General features: G+C 37.4%; 1 protein-coding gene across 4 annotated transcripts in view; it reads left to right on the top strand.

Annotated features, from left to right (window-relative positions):
- The window catches only part of RALGAPA2 (Ral GTPase activating protein catalytic subunit alpha 2), a 316,937-nt gene that overhangs the window by 84,444 nt on the left and 207,406 nt on the right, over positions 1-25,087 (top strand). For all 4 annotated transcript variants that reach the window (XM_033094559.1, XM_033094558.1, XM_033094556.1 and 1 more), the window contains exons 11-15: positions 8,318-8,485; positions 9,622-9,759; positions 12,732-12,880; positions 17,157-17,268; positions 22,661-22,898. In XM_033094559.1, the coding sequence (XP_032950450.1) occupies positions 8,318-8,485; positions 9,622-9,759; positions 12,732-12,880; positions 17,157-17,268; positions 22,661-22,898 (805 nt within the window). The remainder of the gene's footprint in view (positions 1-8,317; positions 8,486-9,621; positions 9,760-12,731; positions 12,881-17,156; positions 17,269-22,660; positions 22,899-25,087) is intronic.

Raw genomic sequence — 25,087 nt, 5'->3', positions numbered from 1 at the left:
TCTGTGAGGGAGTTTTTAGCTGTAAACAAAGAACTGTATTGGAACACCCTCCCTACTCACCTGATCTGGCCCCCAGTGACTTCTTTCTTTACCTGAAGATGAAGGAAATATTGAAGGGAAGACATTTTGATGACATTCAGGACATCAAGGGTAATACGAGGACAGCTCTGATGGCCATTCCAGCAAAAGAGTTCCAAAATTGCTTTGAGGGTGGACTAGATGCTGGCATCAGTGCATAGCTTCCCAACGGGAGTACGTGGAAGGTGACCGTAGTGATATTCAGCAGTGAGGTATGTAGCACTTTTTCTAGGATGAGTTCATGAACTTAATTGGCAGACCTCGTATGAGTTCCAATTAAGCAAGCCCTTTGTCCAGACTTTGTGTTTTAATTCCAGACTTGCCTCTTAAAGTGCCCACTTGGGATCCCATCTGACCTTCTTGTGGTATCTTCATGATCACAAAGCCAGAACTTAGCTCATTTTCTTCCCTAATGTCAACCTCTCCTTCTGACTTGACTGCCCCTTTAAAGGGAACTTCATTCTTGTGTGCATATTAATTTTAGCCCTCCTGGGCTCCTTGTCTTCTCCTATGAGCCATCACTGGCCAAGTCATGCAGGAGGCTGTCTTACTACCTTTCTCTCCTTTCCCTTTGACCATGGTTAACAACATACTCCTTGGAGCCCCACACCTTCTATATCATTCCTTTCTAATCTATACTGTACACATCATGCTGCCAAAACATTCTTTTATCGTAATAGTCTATGATTTAAAAATCTTCCCTGTTCCCTCCATTAATGTTGCCATAGTGAAGCTCTGTTGTACTTTTAATTTGAATTGAAATCGTCAAGATCCTAGAGGGCATATGATCAGGAGCAGACAGAGGTCAGTATACTTCATACAGCAAAGGTCCAAATAGTAAACATTTTAGGCTTTGCTGATCACATGGTCTCTGTTGCAGCTACTCAACTCTGCATTTGTAGTGTGAAAGCAGCACAGGCAGTATGTAACAAACATGGCTGTTTTCCCATAAAACTTTATTTATAAAAATCAAGTGGCAGGATTTGGATTGTCAAAGTTTTCTGACCCTGATCTATAATAGTGTTGTTGTTGTTTTTTCTTTCTTTGTTTTTTTTTAAATTGAAGTTTATTGGGCTGACAATTGTTAGTAAAGTTACATAGATTTCAGGTGTACAATTCTAATACATTATCTATATCTCACATTGTGTATTCACCACCGAGAGTCAGTTCTCTTTCCATCACCACATATTAGACCCAGTTTTATGATAGTGTTTTAAACCCTTGGATGCAAATGCTTAAAAATAAGAGTAGATGCCATTTTGTACAAGAGATACTTGCTAAATTGATGTGGTTTTACGTTCATTGTGTAATTGTTCACTTAGCATACACATAATTCTATCTGCGTGCATTTTTGGCATTCCACCCCTGGCAGTAGTGTGCTCTAAATTCTAAATTCAGTCTAAATCCTAAATCCAATGTAAATTCAGATTTGAAGTAGCTTGGGTCATTGAGGTAACTGCAGACTATGACTGAAGTTATGAGACATCTTTGTGCCAAGAAGCTCAAAAACATTTTATTTACATGTCATAATCTTAATCAAATCTAATTTGAAAACATATATATGAAATTTAAAATATGAGTATTATGCATTACTGAAATAGACACATTTGGGGAAAGGGGCATGTGTTTTAACACTGTGTTCTATTGCCCTCTCTTGGTCAACGACGAGTTTTTCTTTCATGGAAGGCAAAATGTCTTCTTTCATAATAATTTCTTTTTCAATTTTAAATTATTCAGAAACTATTTAAGCCTAAAGGCTATTAAAGTTTAAAATGTACATTCAAAAAATACACATTGGAGATAAGACGTGTGTGTATGTACCAGAGAACAGTGTGAGACAGAAGATCAGATGCCAATGTGTGTGACCTGGGGACTAAATGCTGATGACGGGCTGCTAGGGGCAGGGACTAACAGTGCAAGTCACCTCGGACTAGATGGTTCGGTGAGTTAAAGGTGATGGAACTAGATGGTAACTGAAGGGGGGTAAGGTTTGGCAAGGTTCAGGGCAGCCTCAGTGTATTGCTACTCTTAGCAGGCAGGATGACAGTGGTAAAGTGCTTCAGGTAGGGCGATTCGGGTCTTGGGTTGTACCACTGGAAACTTGTTTTCTAACTGGTGTTTTTCAGACTACCTGTTGTGAACATTCATAGGTCATTAAATTAAATTCATGGGTCGAAAAACAGCATTTTTTAAAAAAAATTTATGAATTATAGTAAAATAAAACAGACCAAAATATTTCACAATGCATGTTGTAAGGATTAGTATTTTTTTGTGAAACTTCTGATTTATTTATGTATATACTGTATATAACAAGTACATGTAGCCCTTCTGTAAAATGTCTTAGGTTATGATCTCAAAAGTTCAAAGCACTGCTCTAAAGGGTGTTTGTTCATTAGGTTGTCTTGTTTGTTGTTGGTTTTGTTTTAAAGAACAGCTTTTTTAATGAAAAGAAATGAATGTTCATTAAATAACATTCATATAAACACTGTATACACACACACTCACACATATATAATTATGAAGGAGAAAGTAAAAGCAAATCACTCAAAGCACTACCATCTAAATAACCATGTTAATGCTGGAAGAGCATCACTCTAGGTATTTCTTTCTATACATGTGTAGCTCTTGGCCTGGCTAGCTAGATAGGCAGATAAGAGACTTAGCAGAGAGGAGATGAGTACGACAGGATAGAAACCATCAGAAAGCAGTCTGGCAGAGACAGGAGGGCTTACAGATGAGCTGATAGATATAAACTGGCAGGCAGGCATAGAAGAATAGACAGATGGTTGCAGAAAGGCCAGATGGCAGAGATGGAAATAAGGTGTAGATGGATAGGTGGGTAGTTTTAGACAGTCAGGTAGACACAGGATTTGCTAGTCAAGTATAGATGGACAGGCAGGCAGACAGCCATGAACAGAGGCAGGAAACGGTGAAACTAGACAGAGGTTGACTGAAAACAAGGCAGAGAGAAGGGTAGGTATATAGAAATGCTAGGTGTAATGGTGGGAACTGACAGAATAACTTTACGGTAATAGAATCTTTAATTCTTAATGACTCTTTAATGCGTCTTATTGAAGAGTTCTGAATTTCATTGTACTTGAATTTAACAGAAGAAAACAAAACTAAAGGAATTGCTGAAATTCAAATAAACATTCTTTTACCACAAGAAATATTAATTGCTAAAAGACTTGGCTATAATAAAAAAAAACACATTTATTACAGTAAGGTGTTGGAGTCACTTTTCAGCTACGTGTTGTAATTTCAGATAGCACTTGTTTATTTCTTGTATTGAAATATATAAAATTAGCAGCCTCGTATTTTCTGCAGTCTCTTTCCCCCATCTACTGATTTTACTGTATTGTAAATTTATATTACAAATTTACCATTATTTGCATTAGGTTTTGGAATCCTACTGTGCAAAGTTGTTTAGCCTTGGTTCTGTTTTTAGATTCATTCTTCCTGGTATTTACATTCCTAAAATAACTTGTTTTGATTCACTTCTTGTTTGGCCTTGTATTGTCACCGAGTGGGTGTTTTTGAGAAAGTGTCTTGGAAGCTTTATACTCTGCATCCTTTTATGATGGGGAAGGTTTTCCTTTTGTCTTTACCTGTGAATATCAGTTTAGCTGGGTATAGTAATTTGGGGTCACTCTTTCTTCTACTTAGGAATTTGTAAGTCAAAACTTTTCTAGACATACAAATCAAAAGAAGCAGGAAAGCCTCAAGAGGACTTTAGTTATACAATGAGACTTCCGTATGAATACCGTCAACATGTTTAAAGAAATAAAAGACAAGCTTGAACATGTTTGTAGAAATAAGAAACTGTAACAGATGACTAAACCAGTTTGAATAGTAAGAAAATAGAACTTCTAGAAATAAAAAAAAAAAGTAACAGTTGAAATATTAAAGGCATACCTCAATTGAGTAAGTTTAATAGATTAGATAACAGCTGAAGAGAATAAACTGGGTGACATATCTGAAGAAATTATCCTGAATGAACCTCAGAGACAGAGATGAAAAATATGAGAGGTCGAGACATGGAGGATATATATAGTAAGGAGGCATGAAGTATGTGTTCAACTCTTCTCTATTCTTACTATTTTTTGTTCGCTGTTCTGTCAGTTACTGAGAATATCCCACTGTGACTGGATTTGTCTATTTTTTTCCATCAGCCTATCAGTATTTGATGCACGTGCGTGTGTGTGTGTGTGTATGTGTGTGTATATTTGAGGCATAATTATTAGTTGCAGTAGAGATTTGGAAATATACGTTTCTTTAAATCTTTTATCATTAAGAATTTTATCTCTTTATCGCTAGTTATATTTTTCACCCCCCCTCAAAGTTGATCTTGCCTATTTTTACTATAGCTTTATTGATTTTCTTTTGGTTAGTGTTTGCATGGCATATCTTTTTCTAACTTTTTAATCTCAACCTCCCCATATTCATATATTTTGGTGTCCTCTTATAAATGGTATATAGTTTTTTAAATCTAACCTTATAATTTGTCTTTTGATTGGAGCATTATTCCACTTACATTTAACATAACAACTTCTATAGTTGTGTTTAAAGTTTACTACCTTACCTTCTACTTTTCTAGTTGTCTTGAATTCTTCCAGACTGGTTGTTTCTAGCATCCCATTTTTCTCCTTCAGATTAGTATTTTTATGTTCATTTGTAATATTTGAATGATTAACAACTTTGTGTAACTTAAAATCTGGCATTAATTTCAACTTTTGCCCTCTTAGTATGTACTTTATTTCCATTTTACTCCTTCTCAGTTTATATGCTATTGTTATGTATTTGAATTCCATATTATGAATGTATATATAATATGTATTATTTATCTATAAATACATACATATATCATCACTTTCAGAACTACTATAATTACCCAGTTTTATCATTTTATTCTTATATATTCATACATATTTTTTCTATTCACTTATGTTTATCCCAATAATTACCCTTTTATTGTATTTTTATCCCTTTTCCAAATCTCTGACCTATAATTATTTTCCGTCTGCCTAAAGATTAAATAACTTTTAGTATTTCCCTTAGTAAAAATTTTCTTATTTTCTTCTTATGTGAAAATGCTTCTATTCTGCTTTAATTTTAGAAATATATTCTTTCTGGATGTCAAGTGCTACATTGGCCGCTGTTTTCTTTCTACACATTTAATATTTTACTCCATGTTTGTGGCTTGCATTGTTTCTTTGAGATGTCATGCTAGCTCATGTGGTTGTTCCTTCAGAAGAAGTGTGCCCTTTATTTTCTGGATGCTTTTAAGAGGATTTTCTGATTATCTTTAGTTTTCAGCAGTTTTATTGTAACATACTTTTTATTTATCCTGCTTGTGTTACTTTATGATTCTTAAATCTGTGGATTAATATCTCTTATCAATTTTGACAAAATTCTCAGCCAATTTTTCTTCAAATATTAGTTTTGCCCCTTTTTACTAATCTTTCCTTCTATATCACCTGCCATATATAGGGTAACCTTTTCATTGTATTCTTTTACCTTCTCTTCTGCATTAGCCATCCTTTTGTCTCTCCAAGCTTCATCTGCATGTTTTTCCTGATGTTTTATTCAGTTTTTTTCTTCAGCTGTGTCTATTCTGTTTCAACCCATATACACTGAGTTTTTAATTTTGGTTATTTTATTTTTCTATTCAATTAACATCTCTTATACTTTATCTAGATATCCTATATGTTTAAATATTGTCTTTTTTTATTGTGGCTTTGTTAATATTGATTTTTTTCTCATGTTTCTGATTTTTTTATTAATATGCTGCACATCATATTAACCAGACTGTCCATACAAATAATTTTGGTTTTATTATGATTTTATTTTTCTCCAGGGATGATTTATATTTGCTTTCTGGGAGGAGGATAATATCGTATACCTTGATATTGTATTTGGGTTACATAGTTGTGTACATTTGTCAAAACTCATCAAATGGTCCACTTGACATTTGTGCGTTTCATTGTTTATTAAGTTTACCTGAAGTATGATAAACAAATTTTGAACCCCAGCCAGTGATATACATGATGCAATGTTTAGGGGTGAAACGTACTGATTTTTGCAGCTTTGAAATGCATCAAAAATAAAATGGATTGAAAGAAGCATAGCCAATGTTCATTGCAGCTTTATCTATGGTGGCCAAGACATGGAAACAACCAAAGTGTCCTTCGATAGATGATTGGATAAAGAAGATGTGGTATATATACACAATGGAATACTGTTCTGCCATAAGAAAAGATGAAATAGTGCCATTTGCGACAACATGGATAGATCTAGAGTTTATCATGCTAAGTGAAATAAGTCAGACAGAAAAAGTCGAGAACCATATGATTTCATTCATATGTGGTATATAAAACTGAAAACAACAAAGGAAGAAGACAAACAATGAAGAAACAAAAACTCATAGACACAGACAGTAGTTTAGTGGTTACCAGAGAGTAAGAAGGGAAGGAGGTGGTAGATGAGGGTAAAAGGGATCAAATATATGGTGATGGAAGGAGAACTGACTGGGTGGTGAACACACATTGTGATATATAGATGATGTATTACAGACTTGTACACCTGAAACCTATGTAACTTTACTAACAATTGTTACCCCAATAAACTTTAATTTAAAAAAAAAGAAAGAAGCATAGATAGAGGGGTGTATTGACATATGTGTGATAAAGCAAATATAATGAGTGCTAATTGTAGAGTCTGAGGGATGGGTATGTGGGTATTCACCGCAAAAGTCTTTCAACTTTTTTTGTACGTGTGAAAATATTTGTAGTAAAATTTTGGAAACAGAATTAGAATGGGACATCAGTTTATGTTATACTCTTCATTTTCTTTGATCTTTCTTGGAATGCACATCAGATTAGTTGATACATTGATATGTTGCAATTTTGTTATAACACAAACTCCTCTATTCTGAAATTTGATGGGACATGAGCACCATCTGTGGAGATTTATATATTGCATGAAACCTTGTCACATTGAAATCTGCCTCCTCCAACTGGATCCTGAAGGATGAAGCTTTATGATGGTATTAAAACAAATCTCTGAAACTTGAGATCAAGACCTGGATTCGTTGTTGACTAATAAGTTTATAAACCTGTGAAAATATCTCAGGTGTCCTGGGTCTCATCTTAATTCCTCATCTATGGAATGAAAGCATTCATTGGAGTGTTGAGTACTTCTTCGTGTTCACCCCTCATATAGAAATATTTCTTAAAGCTGATGTTGAAAAGGCAAATACATTTTCCCTTTACATTTTTGTTTACATTTTTGAAATCTTACTAAATCAAAATTTTCATGTGTGGGAGTCGGGCTGCGCCCCCTGCAACTAACAACGGCAACTGGACCTGGAGCTGGGCTGCGCCCTCCACAACTAAGACTGAAAGGACAGCAACTTGACTTGGAAAAAGTTCTGAAAGTACACACTGTTCCCCAATAAAGTCCTGTTCCCCTTCCCCAATAATAATAATAAAAAAAACTTAAAAAAAATTTTCACGTGTAGATATGTAAGGGGATTCTTTAATGTTAAAAAGTTCACATAAATATGCATAATGCTACAACTGGCCAGTGCTCTCATTAACATTGGTATCTACTCACTGGTGTGCTGGTAAATGTTGAACAGCTGGCTCCCAAAAAAGGAAGGAGGGAGGGTGGGAGGAAGGAAAAAAGGAACAGAAAGGAAGAAAGAAAGACAAGGTAAAGGCAAACAAACAAACAAAAGAAAAGCCCTGATTGATATCATTTGCAAACTTCTTGTGGTGTAAATACTTTCACTGTGGCCAATTCAAGCTACTAACATGATGTCACTGAACATGAAGTTGGGAAGAGATGTGACAGTTGGCTGCAACTGGCTGTACTAGTATGTCTGTTGTAACCTATATCTGATTCATTGGGAAAAGTTCCCAGTTGAACAATTATTTATATAACCAATTAAAATATCTGTACAGGTCTGCATTTTGGTTATTTTTGTGGAAAAATTATTCAAAATATATAAGTAATGTTTAAATTGCATTGTATTTTCTGGGCCAATTATGAAAATTCCTTTTTTCCTCAGATAAGTTTGGTGTGCACAAAAATATGTGGTCCTGTGTAGTATACTTACCAACTGTCTGTTTCAAAGGAAAATTTGAAATTGGTGATGGTGATTGGAAATGTCTGTTATGTGCTCTGTAGTGACCTGAGCTTGTATGGTGTTAAACGGACTTTTCTCTTGTCATTTTAGGCATTTTTGTTGCCTTCCTGTGACATAGCTATAACAAGGAAAGTAGTTCAAGTGTACAGAAAGTGGATCCTCCAGGAAAAACCTGTGTTCATGGAGGAACCAGATAAAAAAGAAGTTGCCCAAGAAGATGCTGAAAAATTAGGAGTTTCAGAGACTGGCATCAAGGAGGTAATATTTTATCACTCGTTTCGTTGGGAGTGTATGTATTCAGCAGCGTTTTACCTGCTCAGTCAAGGGCCCCAGTTGGTGGGACACAGGCAGGTGAATCTCGTGTGTATTAGGTTGGTGCAAAAGTAATGGTGGTTTAAAAGGTGAAAAATAATTGCAAAACTGCAATTACTTTTACACCAACCTAATATCATCTGCGATATTCTTGCGTTGCTGAGCTCCTGCCTCAGTGAGGCTGCTGGTGTGCTCTATTCAAGATCATCGGCTATCTCCTAATCCTCAGGCTAGGTCCACATGTGCATTGCACTTTCATTATTCACCATTGCACAAGAATTGTTTAATAAACCATCATATTTTTACACATCTCTGTATAAGTCTAAAAATGTCACTGTCTTATAGTTGACATGTTTAAATAGCATTTGAGAAACTAAATTTAGAATGTTTTGGGAACCTTTTCTTGTGTAGTGGCCTATTCCAGAAGCAGTCATGATGTTACACACTTGAAAGGACTAACTCAGTGAAGAAGAGCGTTATCTCCACCAGAAGGAAGCCTCCCTGCGGGGCTGGGTGCTGTCCTCAGAGAGTGGGTACTGTCAGAATGGACCTCTTTAGTCTTTGTCCAATAAAGCTACAGGCTAGATTAATCTAAAATGACAGAGTGGGACTTCTTCCTGCAATACAAAAGAAGCTTAAGTCATGTTTATATTTCTGGCATGCTATTTTGAAATTTAGTCTGAGAAATTATTTCTAAAAGTACGTGTTTCTCATAGCAGTTAATGACTAACATTTAAAAATAATTGGTAACCAAAGGCATAGCATTTTAAAATATCTGTATTAATTACATAGTTTTGATTTTGGTGAAATCATTTTTAATAACTAGTCAGGAGCAAATGGAATTAATCACACATTTTAAAGGTCTGTATTACGTGCTCATTCAGTCATTGGATGTTTATTTGTTCAGCGGATACTAAATGACAGGCACTATTTTAGGTGCTGGAAGTAGAGTGGTGAACAAAATGGAAAAAAAACTTGCTCTCCTAGAACCTATAGTTTTGCGAATTCTGGTGAACATAAGGAATTAAATAGGTGAACGTGTGCTTCTTCCCTTTCTGTTAACTGATTGTTGTTTTCTAAAGACCGCGTCTGAAAGTTCTGGTCATAAGCGATCTTCCAGTTGGGGACGAACATACTCCTTCACCAGTGCTGTGACCAGAGGGTGTGTGACAGAAGAAGAAAATAAGAATGTGAAAGCTGGGGCCCAGGCTATGTTGCAGGTATGCGGCCAGCCAGCCAGAGACATAAAGGGCCTCACGTGGAGTCAATTTGAGCATTGTTTATTGGGGTAACATATAAAGTATGGTGATAGATTTTGCCTTTTGTTAGTAAACAGCTCTTAAATTCTCATTCTAAGTTGTCTCCCTGATTTCTCACTTTACATTTGTGAAGATTTTTTTTCTTGTCGAAGGAAACATAATGAACTGTTTGCAATTTTTTTAGAAGGGTTATACAGAGAATGTGAAATGACTGAGATTTAAATCTTAAAAGTATCTTCTGAACACAGGTAATTAGTTACCTGAATCATTTGCAAGTGTGGTTGACTATATAGTCTTACAAGTAATAGTCCTCTTAAAAATTGCTTGTGTTTGTGAAGAATGATGATTAATGCAATAATTTTTAGATTTTTATCTGAATGAATTTATGAAATAGAATCCATACCATTTGGGAACATTGGAAAGAACATCTTTGTCTCATCACTTAATCTCCCCCAGAGCTCAGGATTTTATCTCAAAAATGAGGATTGGGAAATTCCCTCTTGGTCCAATCCAGCTTGAAGGCTGTTAGGAGTATAAGTGAAAACACAGGGTGCCTCTCCTTCCTCCGCTCCCGAGCACCCCGCCTCCATTCTGCCTCCACATGTGTAGCTGTGTCCCATTAGGCCTCCCACACAGAAGACAGGCGTTGAGTCGGGGGATGGCATGCATGTTACCTAGTTTTCAATGACACTGTGTTTCTGTCATCTGTCTCTTGATAGGATTTCTTATCATGGAATCCTTTTTTATTTTCAGGTTAATTAGCGTATACACTAACTTAAGAATTTTTGCATTTTTCAACGAAAATCAGATAATTTGAAATTAACTTTCAAAAATCAATATGATTTTACTTGAGTATCTTCAAAGAACTTTGGTGCAGCTCATAAGTATAACCCCTGTCCCCACCAAACAAATACTTGCTGGAGTCCCCGCCCTGAGGCCCTCGGTAGCCCCTTCCTCCAGGCGGATGCCATGTTGCCATCGTTAGCCATCCCAGTGTCAGCCGGGAGGGGTTGTGGATATCAGTTATCTCCATGGGTTCAGAAGAGTGTTATTTGTTTTCTGAAAGGATAAGTTACATCTAGTTGGCTGAACCAAGAAAATAATTTTGACTATAGTGCTATAGTTTTTAAAAATATTTGGTTTGTATTTAAATAGCTGTTTTTGTTCTAATTATATCTAGTACCTTGGCCCTTTGCTTGGTTCATTAAGAAAAAGTGGCCAAATGGAGCTTTGTTGAGATAGATAGGTAGTACTCGTATATAGTTGCTTTTGACAAGTATGATATGGACTTATTAATTTTGTTTATTTTTACCTTAACATATACTAACATGTTTACGTATATAACATGGTTATAAGAAATACTCAGATAGTTGGCATTTTGATGTTTTTTTAAAAGTAAAATGAAAGAAGTGTAATATATGATGACTCCTTACTTTTATTTGAGAATATGCAAAAGTTTCAAATTCAAATCAAGAAGCCAAATACATTGGAATTAAAAACATCTGTATTGCAATATATCGCCTATGGCATACTTCTTTGAAAAACAGTCACTAAAACTGCTCTAGTTTCTTAATCAAAAAGTTCTTTGTTTTCTTTTTTCTTACTTGAAGGCTAGTAAATTCTTCATCATTGCTGTTATCTATTATCAACTATTATTTAGTAATTCTTCCTAGAAAATTGGAACATGATACCTTTTTAATATTACATAAGATAATCTTAGAGGCTGTCAACATTTTAGTTCACCCATTTGACTTTTGAATATATTCATTTCTCCCGTCAGTTTATGCCTCTGTTTTGAGATACTGTCTTAATGGATTTCATTCACAGTAGATCCATCCTCATCACCAGACTGACAACTCAGAATTTCCTAAACTGAGGGTTCGCTAGTGTCATCTGTCTAAATCAGGGGTGTCCAAACTGCGGCCTGCGATCCATTTTTTATTGGCCCGCAGCACATTCCAAAAATATATTTAGTTTCCTTAAATAAACCAGGTGAGGCAATACGTACTTCACCTCAAGTGAGTGGCCCGGCTGTTTGTGTATTTTACCGCATACGGCCCTTGGTGAAAAACGTTGAAAAAAGTTTGGACAGCCCTGGTCTAAATGGTAGCACATTGTTGTTTTATTGCAGTGCCCATAAGTAGTAACATCCCACAGGATAGCCTGGGTCAGTGCTTCTCACAGTTTTCTACTGAACTACCCTTGATGGTAGAGGACAGTGAACTTGTATCCTGAAGGTCTGAGGCAGAGCATAGAGTGGTGAGCTGATTACCTAAATTTTTTTGAAATCTGTTTTTATCTTAAGAATTCATTTAGGTTTTATATTCTACTGTTCAGTATAGTTCCCATATTTAAAATACGTGCTCCCGGAGGATGTGTAATGTCAATCATGTGGCTTTGGCTATTTCCTGGCAGTCACTGCTCCTAGAGGTTCACACACCCTTGTGGGGTGGTGCTGGCTGTGCTTCTTGTCAGCAAGTCGTTCATATGCTGGGAGATTGAACAATAATCAGATAGTTCTTTCCAGCCACTTTATGACCACAGCTTCCTTTCCTCTCCCTTTCCCCAACCCCAGAATTTTTCATCCAAAGGCAATGATCCTGTCTTATCTTTTTTCTCTCTCTCTTTTTAAGACAATGTCAAAAAGAAGTCTTCAAAAGATTTTCTGATTCATAAATTTTCTAAAATTACAATATTATTATGTAATAGTAATTTTTCCTAGGAATGTTCTTGCAGGTGTCTCAGTATTTAAGTTATTCCAAGAGGTGAACAAAAGAAAAACTTGTGTATGTGTTGGTACCACTTGCCTTAAGTGAAATAACTCAAAGGTGATTCATTGGCAAAGTAACATTAGTATCATTAGCCTTAAGCAAAATTTGTTCAGATGTATATGTTTAATAATATTTTCTAATGTAAAGTTTGTTGATTATAAGGTATTTTTGACAAACGCTGCAAACGTCTTTTTGCTGGAACCATGTGCTGAAGTTCCCACACTCTTGAAAGAACAAGTTGATGCTTGTAAAGCTGTTTTGATTATTTTTAGGCGCATGATAATGGAGCTTACAATGAATAAAAAGACATGGTAAGATTATTTCAAATTAATTAATATTGTAAAACAGATGTTTCTGTTTCTCAACATAATAATTAAAATGTTATAGCCTCCACTTATATGGCTTTACAAAGTTAACAGTAAGGTGATAATCACTCTTTTGTAATAGTTTCTATGAATTATGAAGAAAGTAAGCATCTAGTACTTTAATAATTCATTTATTGTCATTATTGATTTTAAAATGTTCTTGAATTAAGAATAGTCATATTAGTCTAATAGTAGATTTTTCCATTTTAAACTGACAATGAACAGTTCTGTAGAAAAGCAGTGTAACTGGTTTTTTACAATATCATTCTTCATAAGCTCAGGAGAGTTTGTTAATTGCTCCAAAATGCTGTTAACTGACTTTTATTGCTTAAAACTTGAAGTTTTAAATTCATTTTGGAAAAACAATCATTTTAAATGATAAATTGTCAGAGTGACTGAGCAAATAGTGCAGTCAAAAATATAATGGTGTTGTTAAAACATGCTTATGCAAAGTGTTTTCATTTTTATCTTTCATTTTTGTTTGGTGTTTTTATCAAATCCCTAAAGGTAAACAATGCATTATGCGTTTTCCTGTGCCCTTCTCCCATAATGAGTAGCTTCACATTTCTCCAGTTTCTGAGGTATTTTTAGAGGTTCTCTGCCACAGACCACACTTCTCAGAGCCACTTTCCACTTCATCTTCTTAATGCATCGGAAAGGCAGCCCCTCAGTTCTGCCTTGAAAATGTCTCTCCTGCCCACTCTTTGCATATTTCTCCCACCCAGCCTCCTTCCTCAGGCAGACAAGCTGCCCTCGCTGTGGGCAGCACCTCCTCTTGGTGTTCCTGGGCTTCAGCCCTCAGTCCACTGAGGCCACTGCAGACCAGCACTGGTGGCACATATCCCTCCTGGAAATCCTTGGTGGGTCTTTGTTACCAAACCTGTGTTCTAGATTCCCTTTCTGAACATCCTCGTGTCAGCACAAAGGGTGCTTTGGAAGGATCTGTCTGCAGTTGGTGAAAGCTGTAGAAATGAGGGGGGACTGAGCTGGCAGGGACCTCTGGGGCCATCGAGTGCAGCCCTTTCTTAGATGAGGGAAGGGTGGGCCCAGAGGAATCCTGTCCTGCAGAAAGTTCACTAATACAGAAACTGCAAGTATCACAATGATTATTTTAAGATGTAAATTCCACTGTCATCTTTCCCAGACCTTAAAACTTAGCACTCTCTGCCAAGAAGCAGTTGTTAAAACTAGAAGTATTAGAGTGATGAACAATATGATTTAAACAAAGTTAAAAGCTGTGTCAGTAATATTGAAAGTGATGAGAAATGCTAGTATGCGTTCAACTGAAGTATCTGCTCCTTGAAACCATAGTTACAGCAATAGTATTTTTGATTTTTTTTTCTTTGAAAACTATGAATTCAGTATACGATTGTATTAGTAGTATTTTGATATTTTTGATAATTTTTTGGTGAAAATTTTAGGAAATAAAATCAAGCACTTCTCAGTAATTTAATAATTCAGAAATTTCAAGGCAAATATACATATATATATATATATATATATATATATATATATATATATATATATATAAAAACACCCAACAAATTATAGAAACAGATGACAATACTCACCAACAAATAGTCAGTAGAGCATAGAAAGGGATGTGACCTGTTTCACTAGCACCAGATTTTCTTACATATTTTAGTACCAGAGAATCCGGTAAAGAACTACCAAGCTTCTGTTATAAGGATTTGGGTACCCTAGACATATAATGTTCCTTTCCTCATGAGGTTTTCGTTCTCGTGGACTGAGAGGCATAATGAACACAGAAGCAATTTTGGTAATATTACGTGTTAAGGAGAACAAGGAGAAAGGGGAAGGGGCCAGTGTGGAGGGCAGGGGAGTTTCTTTCATCAGGTATGGGGGAAAACCTTCCGAGGAGAGCCCTGAGGGAAGGGAGGGAGGAGCCATGGGGAGGAGGCCTGAGGGAAGGACCAGTAGGTAACCAGTGCAGTATGTTCCAGGCAGGACAAGGTGACAGCCAGTATAGTGGAGAAGACAGAGGGAGAGGGGGACTGGGAAGGGATGAGGCAGTGGGCCAGCCAGAACCAGGTTGCATGGTGCCTTGCCGACCGTGGGAAGGACACTTGCTACTGCTCTGTGTGCAGCAGTGTGACACACATCTGATTTATGCTTCCAGAAGATCTCTCTGACTGACATGTGGAGAAGAGACAGTGCGGTGGGTGGAGCGCCAAGTCTGTGGCCATAGGTGATGGTGGCTTGTACCAGGGCTGTAGCCAGGGAAGTGCTCAGAAGTGGTCCCAAGACAGTGAATACTGGTGTGTGAACGAGCAGCGTTGCCATCTGTGTGAGATCATGAGGACAGGACAAATCATAACGAGTGCAGGAAAACCCTATTCCTTTGCCAACACAGGGATAGCTCATACGTGTAATTTCATGTGCTCTGATACAAGTTTGTTACACTCTGAGTAGTTCTCCGTTGAGGAGGAGTGACCAAAAGTCAGTGTTTCACAGAATACAATGGAACAAGCTGAAGTCTAAACTGTTAGGAAAGATTTTTCCAAACTGGAGACAATTTTTTCTTCCTCATTTTCTTCCAGAAGACTCTGCCTGAATTTCCAAGCTTTCGTAGGTTCAGAAATTGAATTAACCCTGTGTCTTTGTCAGTCATTGCTTCAATCGGTTTGCTTTTTTTGATAGCAGTTCCCATGACTGTGGTCTTATTTGAAATTATTACATCTCTTGTTCTCATCATGTTCGCAGGATGGGCATGTAACCATTCTTGTGGAAGGAGTCATTTTTTTTTTCTGTTGTTTTAAGCATCACAATAATATAGGCCGGCAGTGGTGACATCGGGGGCTGCCTTTCCCCCCACCTGTGACAGGGGCTTGGGGATCTTGAATGTAGTGAGCACCAGACTGTCTCTAGTTCTGCCATTTCTTCCCTCCCTCTCTTCTTCATCGGTGCTCCATGCACACGTGCCCAGATCTTTCATGACTTGATGGCTCTTCTCAGCCTGTGCTCCGGAATCCACGGGGAGTGTAGTGCAGAAGCAAACTGAACAGAGTGCAGAATATATGCCAACAGATAACCTCAGGACAGAAATCCAATAGGGTCAGCTGCAAATAGGGCAGGAAGTCCCTAGAGGTCATTAACCATGAGAAGTTTAATGAGATTCAGTGTCATGTTAAGCGAAAATACTGTCCCATTATGCAGAACTATGACAAAAATGTAAAGGAACTATGATTTAGAGATTATCTGTCCTGGACTAGATGACTTTGTCCAGTTCTCGATTTTATCACTAAAGAGCAGTAAAGCCAGGGAGAAAGTTATAAAGATCAATGAATGGTTAGTATGTAAAACCTTAAAGGAGAAGTTAAAAGGAATCTAGGTGATTTCCCTCAGAAAAAATAGACCTCCATTATATACAAAAGATATGTGTTCTTTTTTCCCCCGTGGGATTTGGGAAAAGAAAAAGTGAGCAGATGCTCTGATATGAACGTAACTTAGCTTAGAAAAAGGCCTTTGGCTATTCTAAAGAACTTATTACTATTCTCATAATTAGTAGTGTTATTCTGTCTCTCTAGTGCTTTATACTCTTCAAAGACCTTTTATATAAAAAAAAAAAAAAAAAAAACCTCTTCTGCGGGGGACACTGTAACTGAGATGTCATGATTGCAGCTTTCTCAGTTGTGCCCTGTGGTACAATCAGGATATTTCAGGCACAAAGCTCCACGCCTCAAAGTGGTGACCTTTCCAAACCTTCCTACCTTTGCAGGCACTTTGGAGTCAGCCATACAGGATGTTGACTGCTTATCTCCCCAGAATGAAGACCAGAAAGTCGGTTTTATTTTCTGTCCCAAAGATAGATAGGGAGACTGTACAGGTTAAGTGACATAATGGATGTGGAAATTAAACGGTGCTGCATGAGTTCAATTAGGCACAGCTGTTCACTGACTACCCACCACAGTTGGAGAAACAATCTTGTCTCCCTTTTCTGTAAGGGGAAAAAAATCATGCTAGGATAATGCCTATTTTATCCTGCCTGTTGATATGGGCACAGGGTACTTATTTTTAGGATATAAAGTAACTTACTTTGATAAAACATGGTATTATGTAATGGGCATTCAGATTTGTAATACTTTTGAGTAATACATGTTTATCAGTGTTGCTGAGTTCTTAAGAGAATTTCTCGTACCTATAAATTAAAGTGATTTGGAGATGTGATTAATAATATAAGTTTTTATTTTCGGTGGCCCAGGGAACAGATGTTGCAAATACTACTCAGGATAACAGAAGCTGTCATGCAGAAGCCAAAGGATAAACAAATAAAGGACTTGTTTGCCCAGAGCTTGGCAGGTTTACTGTTTAGGGTAAGTCTTTTTATTAAAACACTGCAGATGTAAGAAATGAATCAGATTTTAAAGTAAATTCTAATCACTGAGAATTTTAAGAGTAAAATTAAACTAACTTTAAATTTCTAGAAATTTAAGTAGACATTTTCTTTAGTTTTGTCCTGAAAGTTGTAATCTATTCTTTACAATTAGTTCACGGCTTCTTTTAGGCTTTCCTACCTCTCCGCCATATACTTTCTCTTTTGATTTGCTTGTGGTTGGTAGAAATTAGGAAAATGACAAGAGCTGATGCTGGCTTTGGTGGAGGGCCAGGTAGATTTGAAGAGATAAAGGATGAACAGAAGTATAGGGGTGGAAATAAAGTCAGGGAGCAGTTCAAGCTAGAAATAAAAATACAAGAACCATCGTTGTGTTGGACAGTTATGTTTACAGCCACAGACTGGATGGGATCATCTAAGGAGAGAATATGTGTCATAGAAGGAAGAGGGCTATCTCCATGATTGATGGAGGAGAAGAGCCAACCAAAGATGTGGCCAGGGAGCTCGGAAGGAAACTAGAGGAATATGTGTCCTGGATACCTGGAGGAGGCTATTGGGTAAGAGCAGAACAGCCAGTTGACCACTGGCTTTGATGATATGTAGGTAGTTGAGAATGTTCTAGGAGAATGAGGCCCACATGAAGAGGATGGAGGAGAAAAAGAGAGCTGGACAGTGGAGGTAGTAAGTATAATCAAGGCTTTGTAGAGGTATTGATGTAGTAGGGAGATGGAAAATGGAGCTAGCTGTAGTGGGCTGCATGTGTGATGGGCATGTGTGATAGCCTATTGCAACTATTGGAAAGCACAAATATTTATGGGATGCATAGAATTTATGAAGCATTTCTGAAAGGGAACAGTGTGAGAGAACTCTGGGAAAATGTGACATTCTACAGAAATAAAGGCATTAGTAAGTACAATGGACGGGCCTGACTTGGAATAATTTGATAGGGGAAAGCATAGTAGAGCATGAGCTGGAATGGACAGTTACGGGGAGAAGTTAACTTCCCTCCTCAGTTGACATGAAAGTGGTTTTGGAGGGTATATATTAAGGGCATATCTAAAATACAGGTAGTATATGGAAGTGAAGGGATAAAAAGAGAAATTAGTTCTTTAAATAAAGCTAATTAATCCCATTGTGATGCAAGAGAACCCAACTGTTCATATTAATTTTTAATAGTTTCAATATGATTGAATGATCTTAGCTGGATGAAAGATGTATGAGGCTACAGAAGTAATTGGCATGTACTCACTTGCCCCCTGAATGGTATAATCACTTGTACTTTGATTGCCTTTCCGAGTTATTAGATATATAAAGTGGTCTACACATCCTTTTGTGAGTGTCCAACTTTGCTGTGCTCTTGCCTCAACGGTGGTACTGACCACTTGCTTTGCTGCCCTCCTGGAAATATAGACCCTGCTCACTTTGCTCTGACTCTCATGGAGCATCTCACTGGCGGCACCTGCCCGATCTCCCAATCCTGGTGGGACAGGGGCTGCCAAGTGACATGGACTGAAGCCAGACTCAGGCAGGTGCGTAGGCCTCATTCCTCACCAGGTACCTGGCGCTGCATCTGTGTGTGTTGGGATTAGAGTGAAAACTTGTCACTGAATTAAGCAAGACTACTGTGGAGTTGTGTTTTTTGTTTGGTTGGTTGGTTTTGGTTTGGGGGAAAAAAATCTTCCTCATTAATGGAGAAATCTTGTCAGACCTTACTTGAAGATTAGTTTTGAGTCCGTGGTTATTAATGATTTTCATATTGTTGTTATTATTTTAGCAATAGTTAGATGGATCAAGAAGAATACTTAAATTAATCACTAACCTTAAAATTGTGGAGAGAAGCTGAGCTTTGGGGATTTGGATTCTGGGTTCTGATCCCAGCTCTGGTTACTTCTGGCTATGTGGCCTTGAGACAAATCACTTCACCTTTCTGAGTTTCTTCCCTAATTTGTCACAATTAGGAAAGATACCTTCCTATCTTGCAGGGTTGTCATAACAATGAGAGCGGATTCATTTGGGATGTATGATTATCTTTTGTGGGATCCATTGGGGGAGAAAAATGTGAAAGGTCTGGATAGAGCTGCCAGGCAATCAAGTGGGCATCATCATAGTGCCACGCTGAAACTAAAATGTCATCGAATTATTATCCATTTGCGTATGTAGATGTCTACAACAGCCAGATACTTAATTTTTTACAATTTGAATAAGGAGACTATTAAAGGGGACAGGAAATTTTAAGTTACCATTATCCTTTTATCTTTTTCTAATTTTTCATTTAGTGTTTAGTTTTTTCCTCTGTCAGTCGATAACTTTGAGTTGGCAAATTTTCTTCACATGATAGTTGAGTTTTAGTTAGTTTAAATATTTACCAAATAATGGTGATTGCCATAAATGATGTTTAATCTTTTGTCAGTGTTAACTGTGACCTAAGCCTGAAGCTCTTAAAGTATATCAGGAAATTTGGACTATGGTCCTGCTATTTATAGTATGAGCCCTTACTTTAATATTGTGTAGTCCCTTCAGTGTGATGAGAAGGGAAATGTATGGAGAGAGTGGTTGGTTAGGAAATGTATGTAAGCAAAGGAGTGATTTGCTAGCAAAGATGGGTTTTTTTATACAGCTTCTATACTGAAATGTGTTTGATAAAACATGAATTTCAGTGCTAAAAGAACCTTGAAGGTGCTCTTCTCCAGCTTTTTATTTTTAACGAGAAATGACTCCAGAAAAGCCAAGTAAATTGCCCAGGTCACAAACCAAGATAGTGACAGAACCAAGTGTCCGGGACTCTCGTTCCCTCTTCCTTTTAGAAAAGGGTAACTTATTAAAATGGTGCCCTGCCTTCATGTCTAAAGATGCCACTCGCCACCCGCTGACTGTTATGATTTTGCTCTGTGTGGAAGTGTTGTTAGTTGTGAATTATGATGATGATTCAACAGGTCTGTGTACATGTATGTGAGATTTGCTAAGATGAATTTTATAAGCTGCAGGAAGGCATTGTTCTGTCCTTGTTTTATAATTAGTTAATAAAGTGAAGCCAAAGCTAGATTCCGAATAAAGAATATCTTACCAGACTAAAACAACTGCTTTTAAACCTGAAATTAGTGTTATACCCAAATATGAGTCTGAGTCCTGGTGACATTGCCAGCTTATACTTTGTTAAGATTATATTTTTGATCTACTATTTATTAATTTTATTGTTTATATGCTCTTTATGGTAATGGCTTCAAACTCATTTTGAAAACAGGAGTGTAAAAATGAATAAACAGAAGCTAGTATTTTAGTCATAAAATATATACATTATTAACATGATAAAGTTATTTTAATTTTTATTTTTCATTGTTCTTAATTTTTAAAAAATTCATTCATCTTAGAATCAGATTTTAACTGTGTTTAAAAACCTTATTTTCAATATACTTAACTAAATTAACTCAACTTTAACATTTTCACCCCTTTAAAAAGTGTAATAAACATGAATTGAAAAATAGGAAAAAAGTACATTGCATAAGAGTCACTTAACTATGATTTTTCAAGTAATCAAAACACACCTGTCTAATTACAGACTGGTTTTTATTTCTTAAAGTTTTCCTATGTGTATGTTAAAGAAAAATTTCTCTTTTAATTAAAAAGCAAATTCATTCCTATTCCATGCACAGCACAGCTCCCAATGATAGTAGGAACTTGTTTTCAACTAGGTTGGGAAGAAATATTTGCAAATACATTTAGTACATTTGCAACTACATTAACAAGTACATTTAGCTCTGACAACAGATCAGGGAAGTTACACGGATTTTGGATATAAAGATTTTTCTACTAAGATTAGGAAAGCTTCTGGGGCATATCTGGGATGGACCTGGCACTTTTTTCAAGGGAGATACATTTTGATTTGAATTTTAATGGACGTGAAATATTTTGACAAGAGGTAAGGAACTGGGCAATTTCAAGGTAAGGAAATACCCAGAATATATGCATAATTGTCTTGTAGTGTTGCCCACGTCAGCAGTTCTAGTGCTGTGGACGATAAGAGTAGAGGAGGGACAAGGGAAATGAACAGACTCTTTAGGAAAGAAGCGATAAGTGCTCTAAGGGGGGAAATGCCGAGAACTGTGGGAACTGAAGGCTACTTAGGAGGCTAGAAGTGGGGTGGCAGTCAGGGACACTTTGGAAGGGATGTCCAAGTTGTGACCTGAAAAAGGAGTGGGAGTTAAAAGAGGCAAGAGGGAGGGAAGACAGAGAAGTAGCAGGAGAGACCAGGTCGAGGATTGGAAGAATCTCAATGGAAGAAAGGGAATTCATTTTACTATTATGCTGTATTATAAGTTCCTGTAGAACATGCTAATAAGCAGATAGACAGGTCAGGAAACCATCCAAGAGGACTGGACTGAGCTTGGAGATTCAGAAGTCAGCAGTGCACAGATGTTGACTGGAGCTGTGAGAATGGAGACCAAAACCCAGGTAGAAGATGGGGTGGCACGGGAGGGAGAGAGCCAGAGCAGTCTGTTGACTGGGACATGAGGAAGCGCAGGTGGAGTGAGTGTGGAACATTCTGACTAGAAATATGGCTTTGAAAGGGGAAGAAAAAGGGCTGTAGTCTAGAGGGGGGAATCTCTGTTCGATGGAATTTTTTTTTTCTCCTTAAAATGAGGAAGAATTGGAGCATGTTTAAATGCTGGTGGGAGGAGCTGGGGAAGTAAGATGGATTAGAGATAACTGAGAGGAGGGGTTAATGGAAACACGAAGACTCTGAGGAAGGGATCCAGAGCAGAGGTGGAGACAAGTATAGAAGAGCAGAGGCCCCTCTTCACGTACAGCCTGCAGGTGGAGGAGAAACTGGGCGAATGCATGGGTCTTGTAGGCAGAGGTTGAGGGCATTCCGGTTTAATAGGTTCTGTTTTCTCTGAAGTCTGCAGTGAGTTCGTCTCCTAAAAACCAGGGAGGTCTTGGTGGGGTTGGAGGTTTACATAGAGAAGAAGAGGTTTAAAGTAGCCACTGTAAATAATGAGGGAAAGAGCTGTCTCAGGAAAGAATAGTTTTACAGAGAGCTTTGTCTTCTCCCCAGTTATACCAGGACCAACCACTGACACTAGAATAATTTTTTTTTTTAATTTATTGGGGGAACAATTGTTAGTAAAATTACATAGATTTCAGGTGTACAATTACTAGAATAATTTTTAATCAGTATTTTTTTAATAACTAACTTCACAGTAGCTCAAATCTTGATTACAACTGATCAAAATTTTAAATTAAAAGAAACAATATACAAAAGCACTTTTTATTTTAAAATTAATTTTATTAATAGTAATTTAAAATATTTTGTTAAAAAGTATACTTCTTGCAAATGAAGCTGATGCATTCTCTTGTTGGTTGGTTGGTTTTAGACGCTCATTGTAGCTTGGATCCGAGCAAACCTCTGTGTGTACATTTCTCGAGAGCTTTGGGACGACCTCCTTGGAGTGCTATCCTCCCTCACGGAATGGGAGGAACTCATAAACGAGTGGGCCAACATCATGGACTCCTTGACAGCAGTGCTCGCGAGAACTGTTTATGGAGTTGAGATGACAAACCTACCTCTGGACAAATTAAGTGAACAAAAGGAAAAGAAACAACGAGGCAAAGGTATTTCCACTTTTACAGGGTAATACCAGATGTCTGAGACATCAGGGAAGCAGTGTGTATTTACACATGTAGGCGATTAAAGCAAGACATTTCATAATAAAGTGAACCAGACATAAAGGTAGTGTCTTTAATGGTGACATTAAATTGTGTTTCATAGCACTCTGTCCACTTAATGAGGATGATGGAAGAGGTTGTGGAAGAAGGAAAATGAAGGGAAGTAGTAGCAGCAGTAGTAAAAACAATAATAATGATGGCTAGTGCTTTGTTAGTGTTTTCTCTCTTCACCTGCATGGTCCCCTATGAAGTAGATACAACTATCTCCATATCACAAAGAAACTGAAGAACAGAGTCCATAGTGATTGACTCATTCAAGATCACATAGCTGAGAAATGGTAAAGCCAGAAATCAAAGCCAAACAAGTCCAACTCAAGATGCCACACTATTGAGACATATTCTACTGCCTCCCTAGCAAAGGTGGAAAAATTCCAAATTCTTCAGATGGGAGTCATTTCGGCTTTGTTATGTTTCTTGGTAAAAACTGTTGAGACCTAGAGTCAGATCAAGGTGGAAAACATTAGTGGTGGTTTCTTTGGGTATGACAATTTGGCAGCCCCTGTATTCACTGTGACACAGTTCTTGAATTAATTCACTTGTACTCCAACTTACTGTGTAAAGATTTTGAGGCAGCTCATAGAAATATGAATAATACAGTAGACAAAGTACATAAGGACATCAGGGCAAAAAGAAAGCCAGTGGAGCTACCAGCATGGTTAAAATGCCAAAATGCATGCCCAAGAGCCTCATATACTTGTTAGGGAGGTGAGAAGGGGGCAACCCTGGATTTGACTCTTATCTTCACAGGGTTATATCAAAGACTCGGAGAGTACAAAAGGTAAAAACAGTTTACTTGCTTAGGTGATACATAGCTTTTTCTGGTTCTAAGACCTGATAGGAATTTCTTCTCGTAAAGGGTACATTACATGCTGTAGTTGACTACAACTGCAGCAGTAGCCTTATTATAGATTGTGTCAGTTAGCTTTTGCTGTGTAACAAATCATCCCAAAACACAGTGGCTTAAACTACCATTTATTTAGATTGTGATTTTATATGTTGGCGATTTGGATTGTACTCAGTTGGGCAGTTCTTTCACTCCTGTGTTTGCAGTCAGCTAGACTGTGAACTTGGCAGCTCTTTGTCTGGGGGTTAGCTGGCTGTCAGCTGGGGCAGTAGGGGTGACTGGGCCATATATCTTTTATCACCCAGCAGGCTAGCCGAGGCTTAGGGTTCCAGGAGCAGCAAGTGGGCAAGCCCAAATATTCAAATGCCCTTGAAATCTCTGCTCACTCAGTTTTGTTGCCAAAGTAAGTCATTGTAAGTGTTTTAAGTATTGAAGCCCAGAGTCAGTGTGGGAGAGGACAAAAGAGGATGTGGATACTGGGAGGTGTGAACTAATTACATGATTAATTAACCATAGAGACATGTAGTTTATGTGACTGATTCTTATAATATCTTCATTGTGGTCTGAGTGGCTTACCAAAGCACCAGTTAGTAAGAAGCCAAAACACAGTAGTTTAAGTACATGGCATTCCAGTGGAACAGTTTAAATTTAGACTATTTAGACAGTTTAGATTTAGACTGTTTAATGCAGTGATTTTCTAACATATTATTTTTGCAGGAGATCCTTTTTTTTTTTTTTTCTCTCCCCCTTTGAAGCTAGAAAGAGTCCTTCCTAAAATACATATTAGCCCAGAGATTTGGGATTGAAGTAGGGAACCAAGAGCCTGGACCCTGGGCCTCTGTCTTGCCCTCTGTAGCAGCTCGCAGGGCCTCTGTGTAAACGCAGAGTCTAAGAGGACCAAGATGCTTCTAGCCAGGAACTTGGCTCCCTAGTTCTCAGCCTAGAAGAAGGGCTACCTCACTAGGGGTGACTTTCAGGGTAGACGGGAGTTGCCAAGACAGGAAGTAAGGATATTCTCAAACTAAGTATATTCTCTACCTCCTGAAATTCTTGTACCCTCTCCTTCAGCTCCCTGCAATATTTTCTTCCCTCCCACTGTACAGACACAGAATCCTGGAAACAGATAAGCTTGTCATAAGAAGGTAAACAACTTCAAAAATACTGTTTCCAGAATGATACAGAACAAATTTAACTAATGACCATGGCACATGTTTCTGATTATATTTATTAT

This window comes from Rhinolophus ferrumequinum, chromosome 23, assembly GCF_004115265.2.
Source record: "Rhinolophus ferrumequinum isolate MPI-CBG mRhiFer1 chromosome 23, mRhiFer1_v1.p, whole genome shotgun sequence".
Taxonomy (NCBI): domain Eukaryota; kingdom Metazoa; phylum Chordata; class Mammalia; order Chiroptera; family Rhinolophidae; genus Rhinolophus; species Rhinolophus ferrumequinum.
This window is presented reverse-complemented; position numbering and strand designations above follow the sequence as displayed.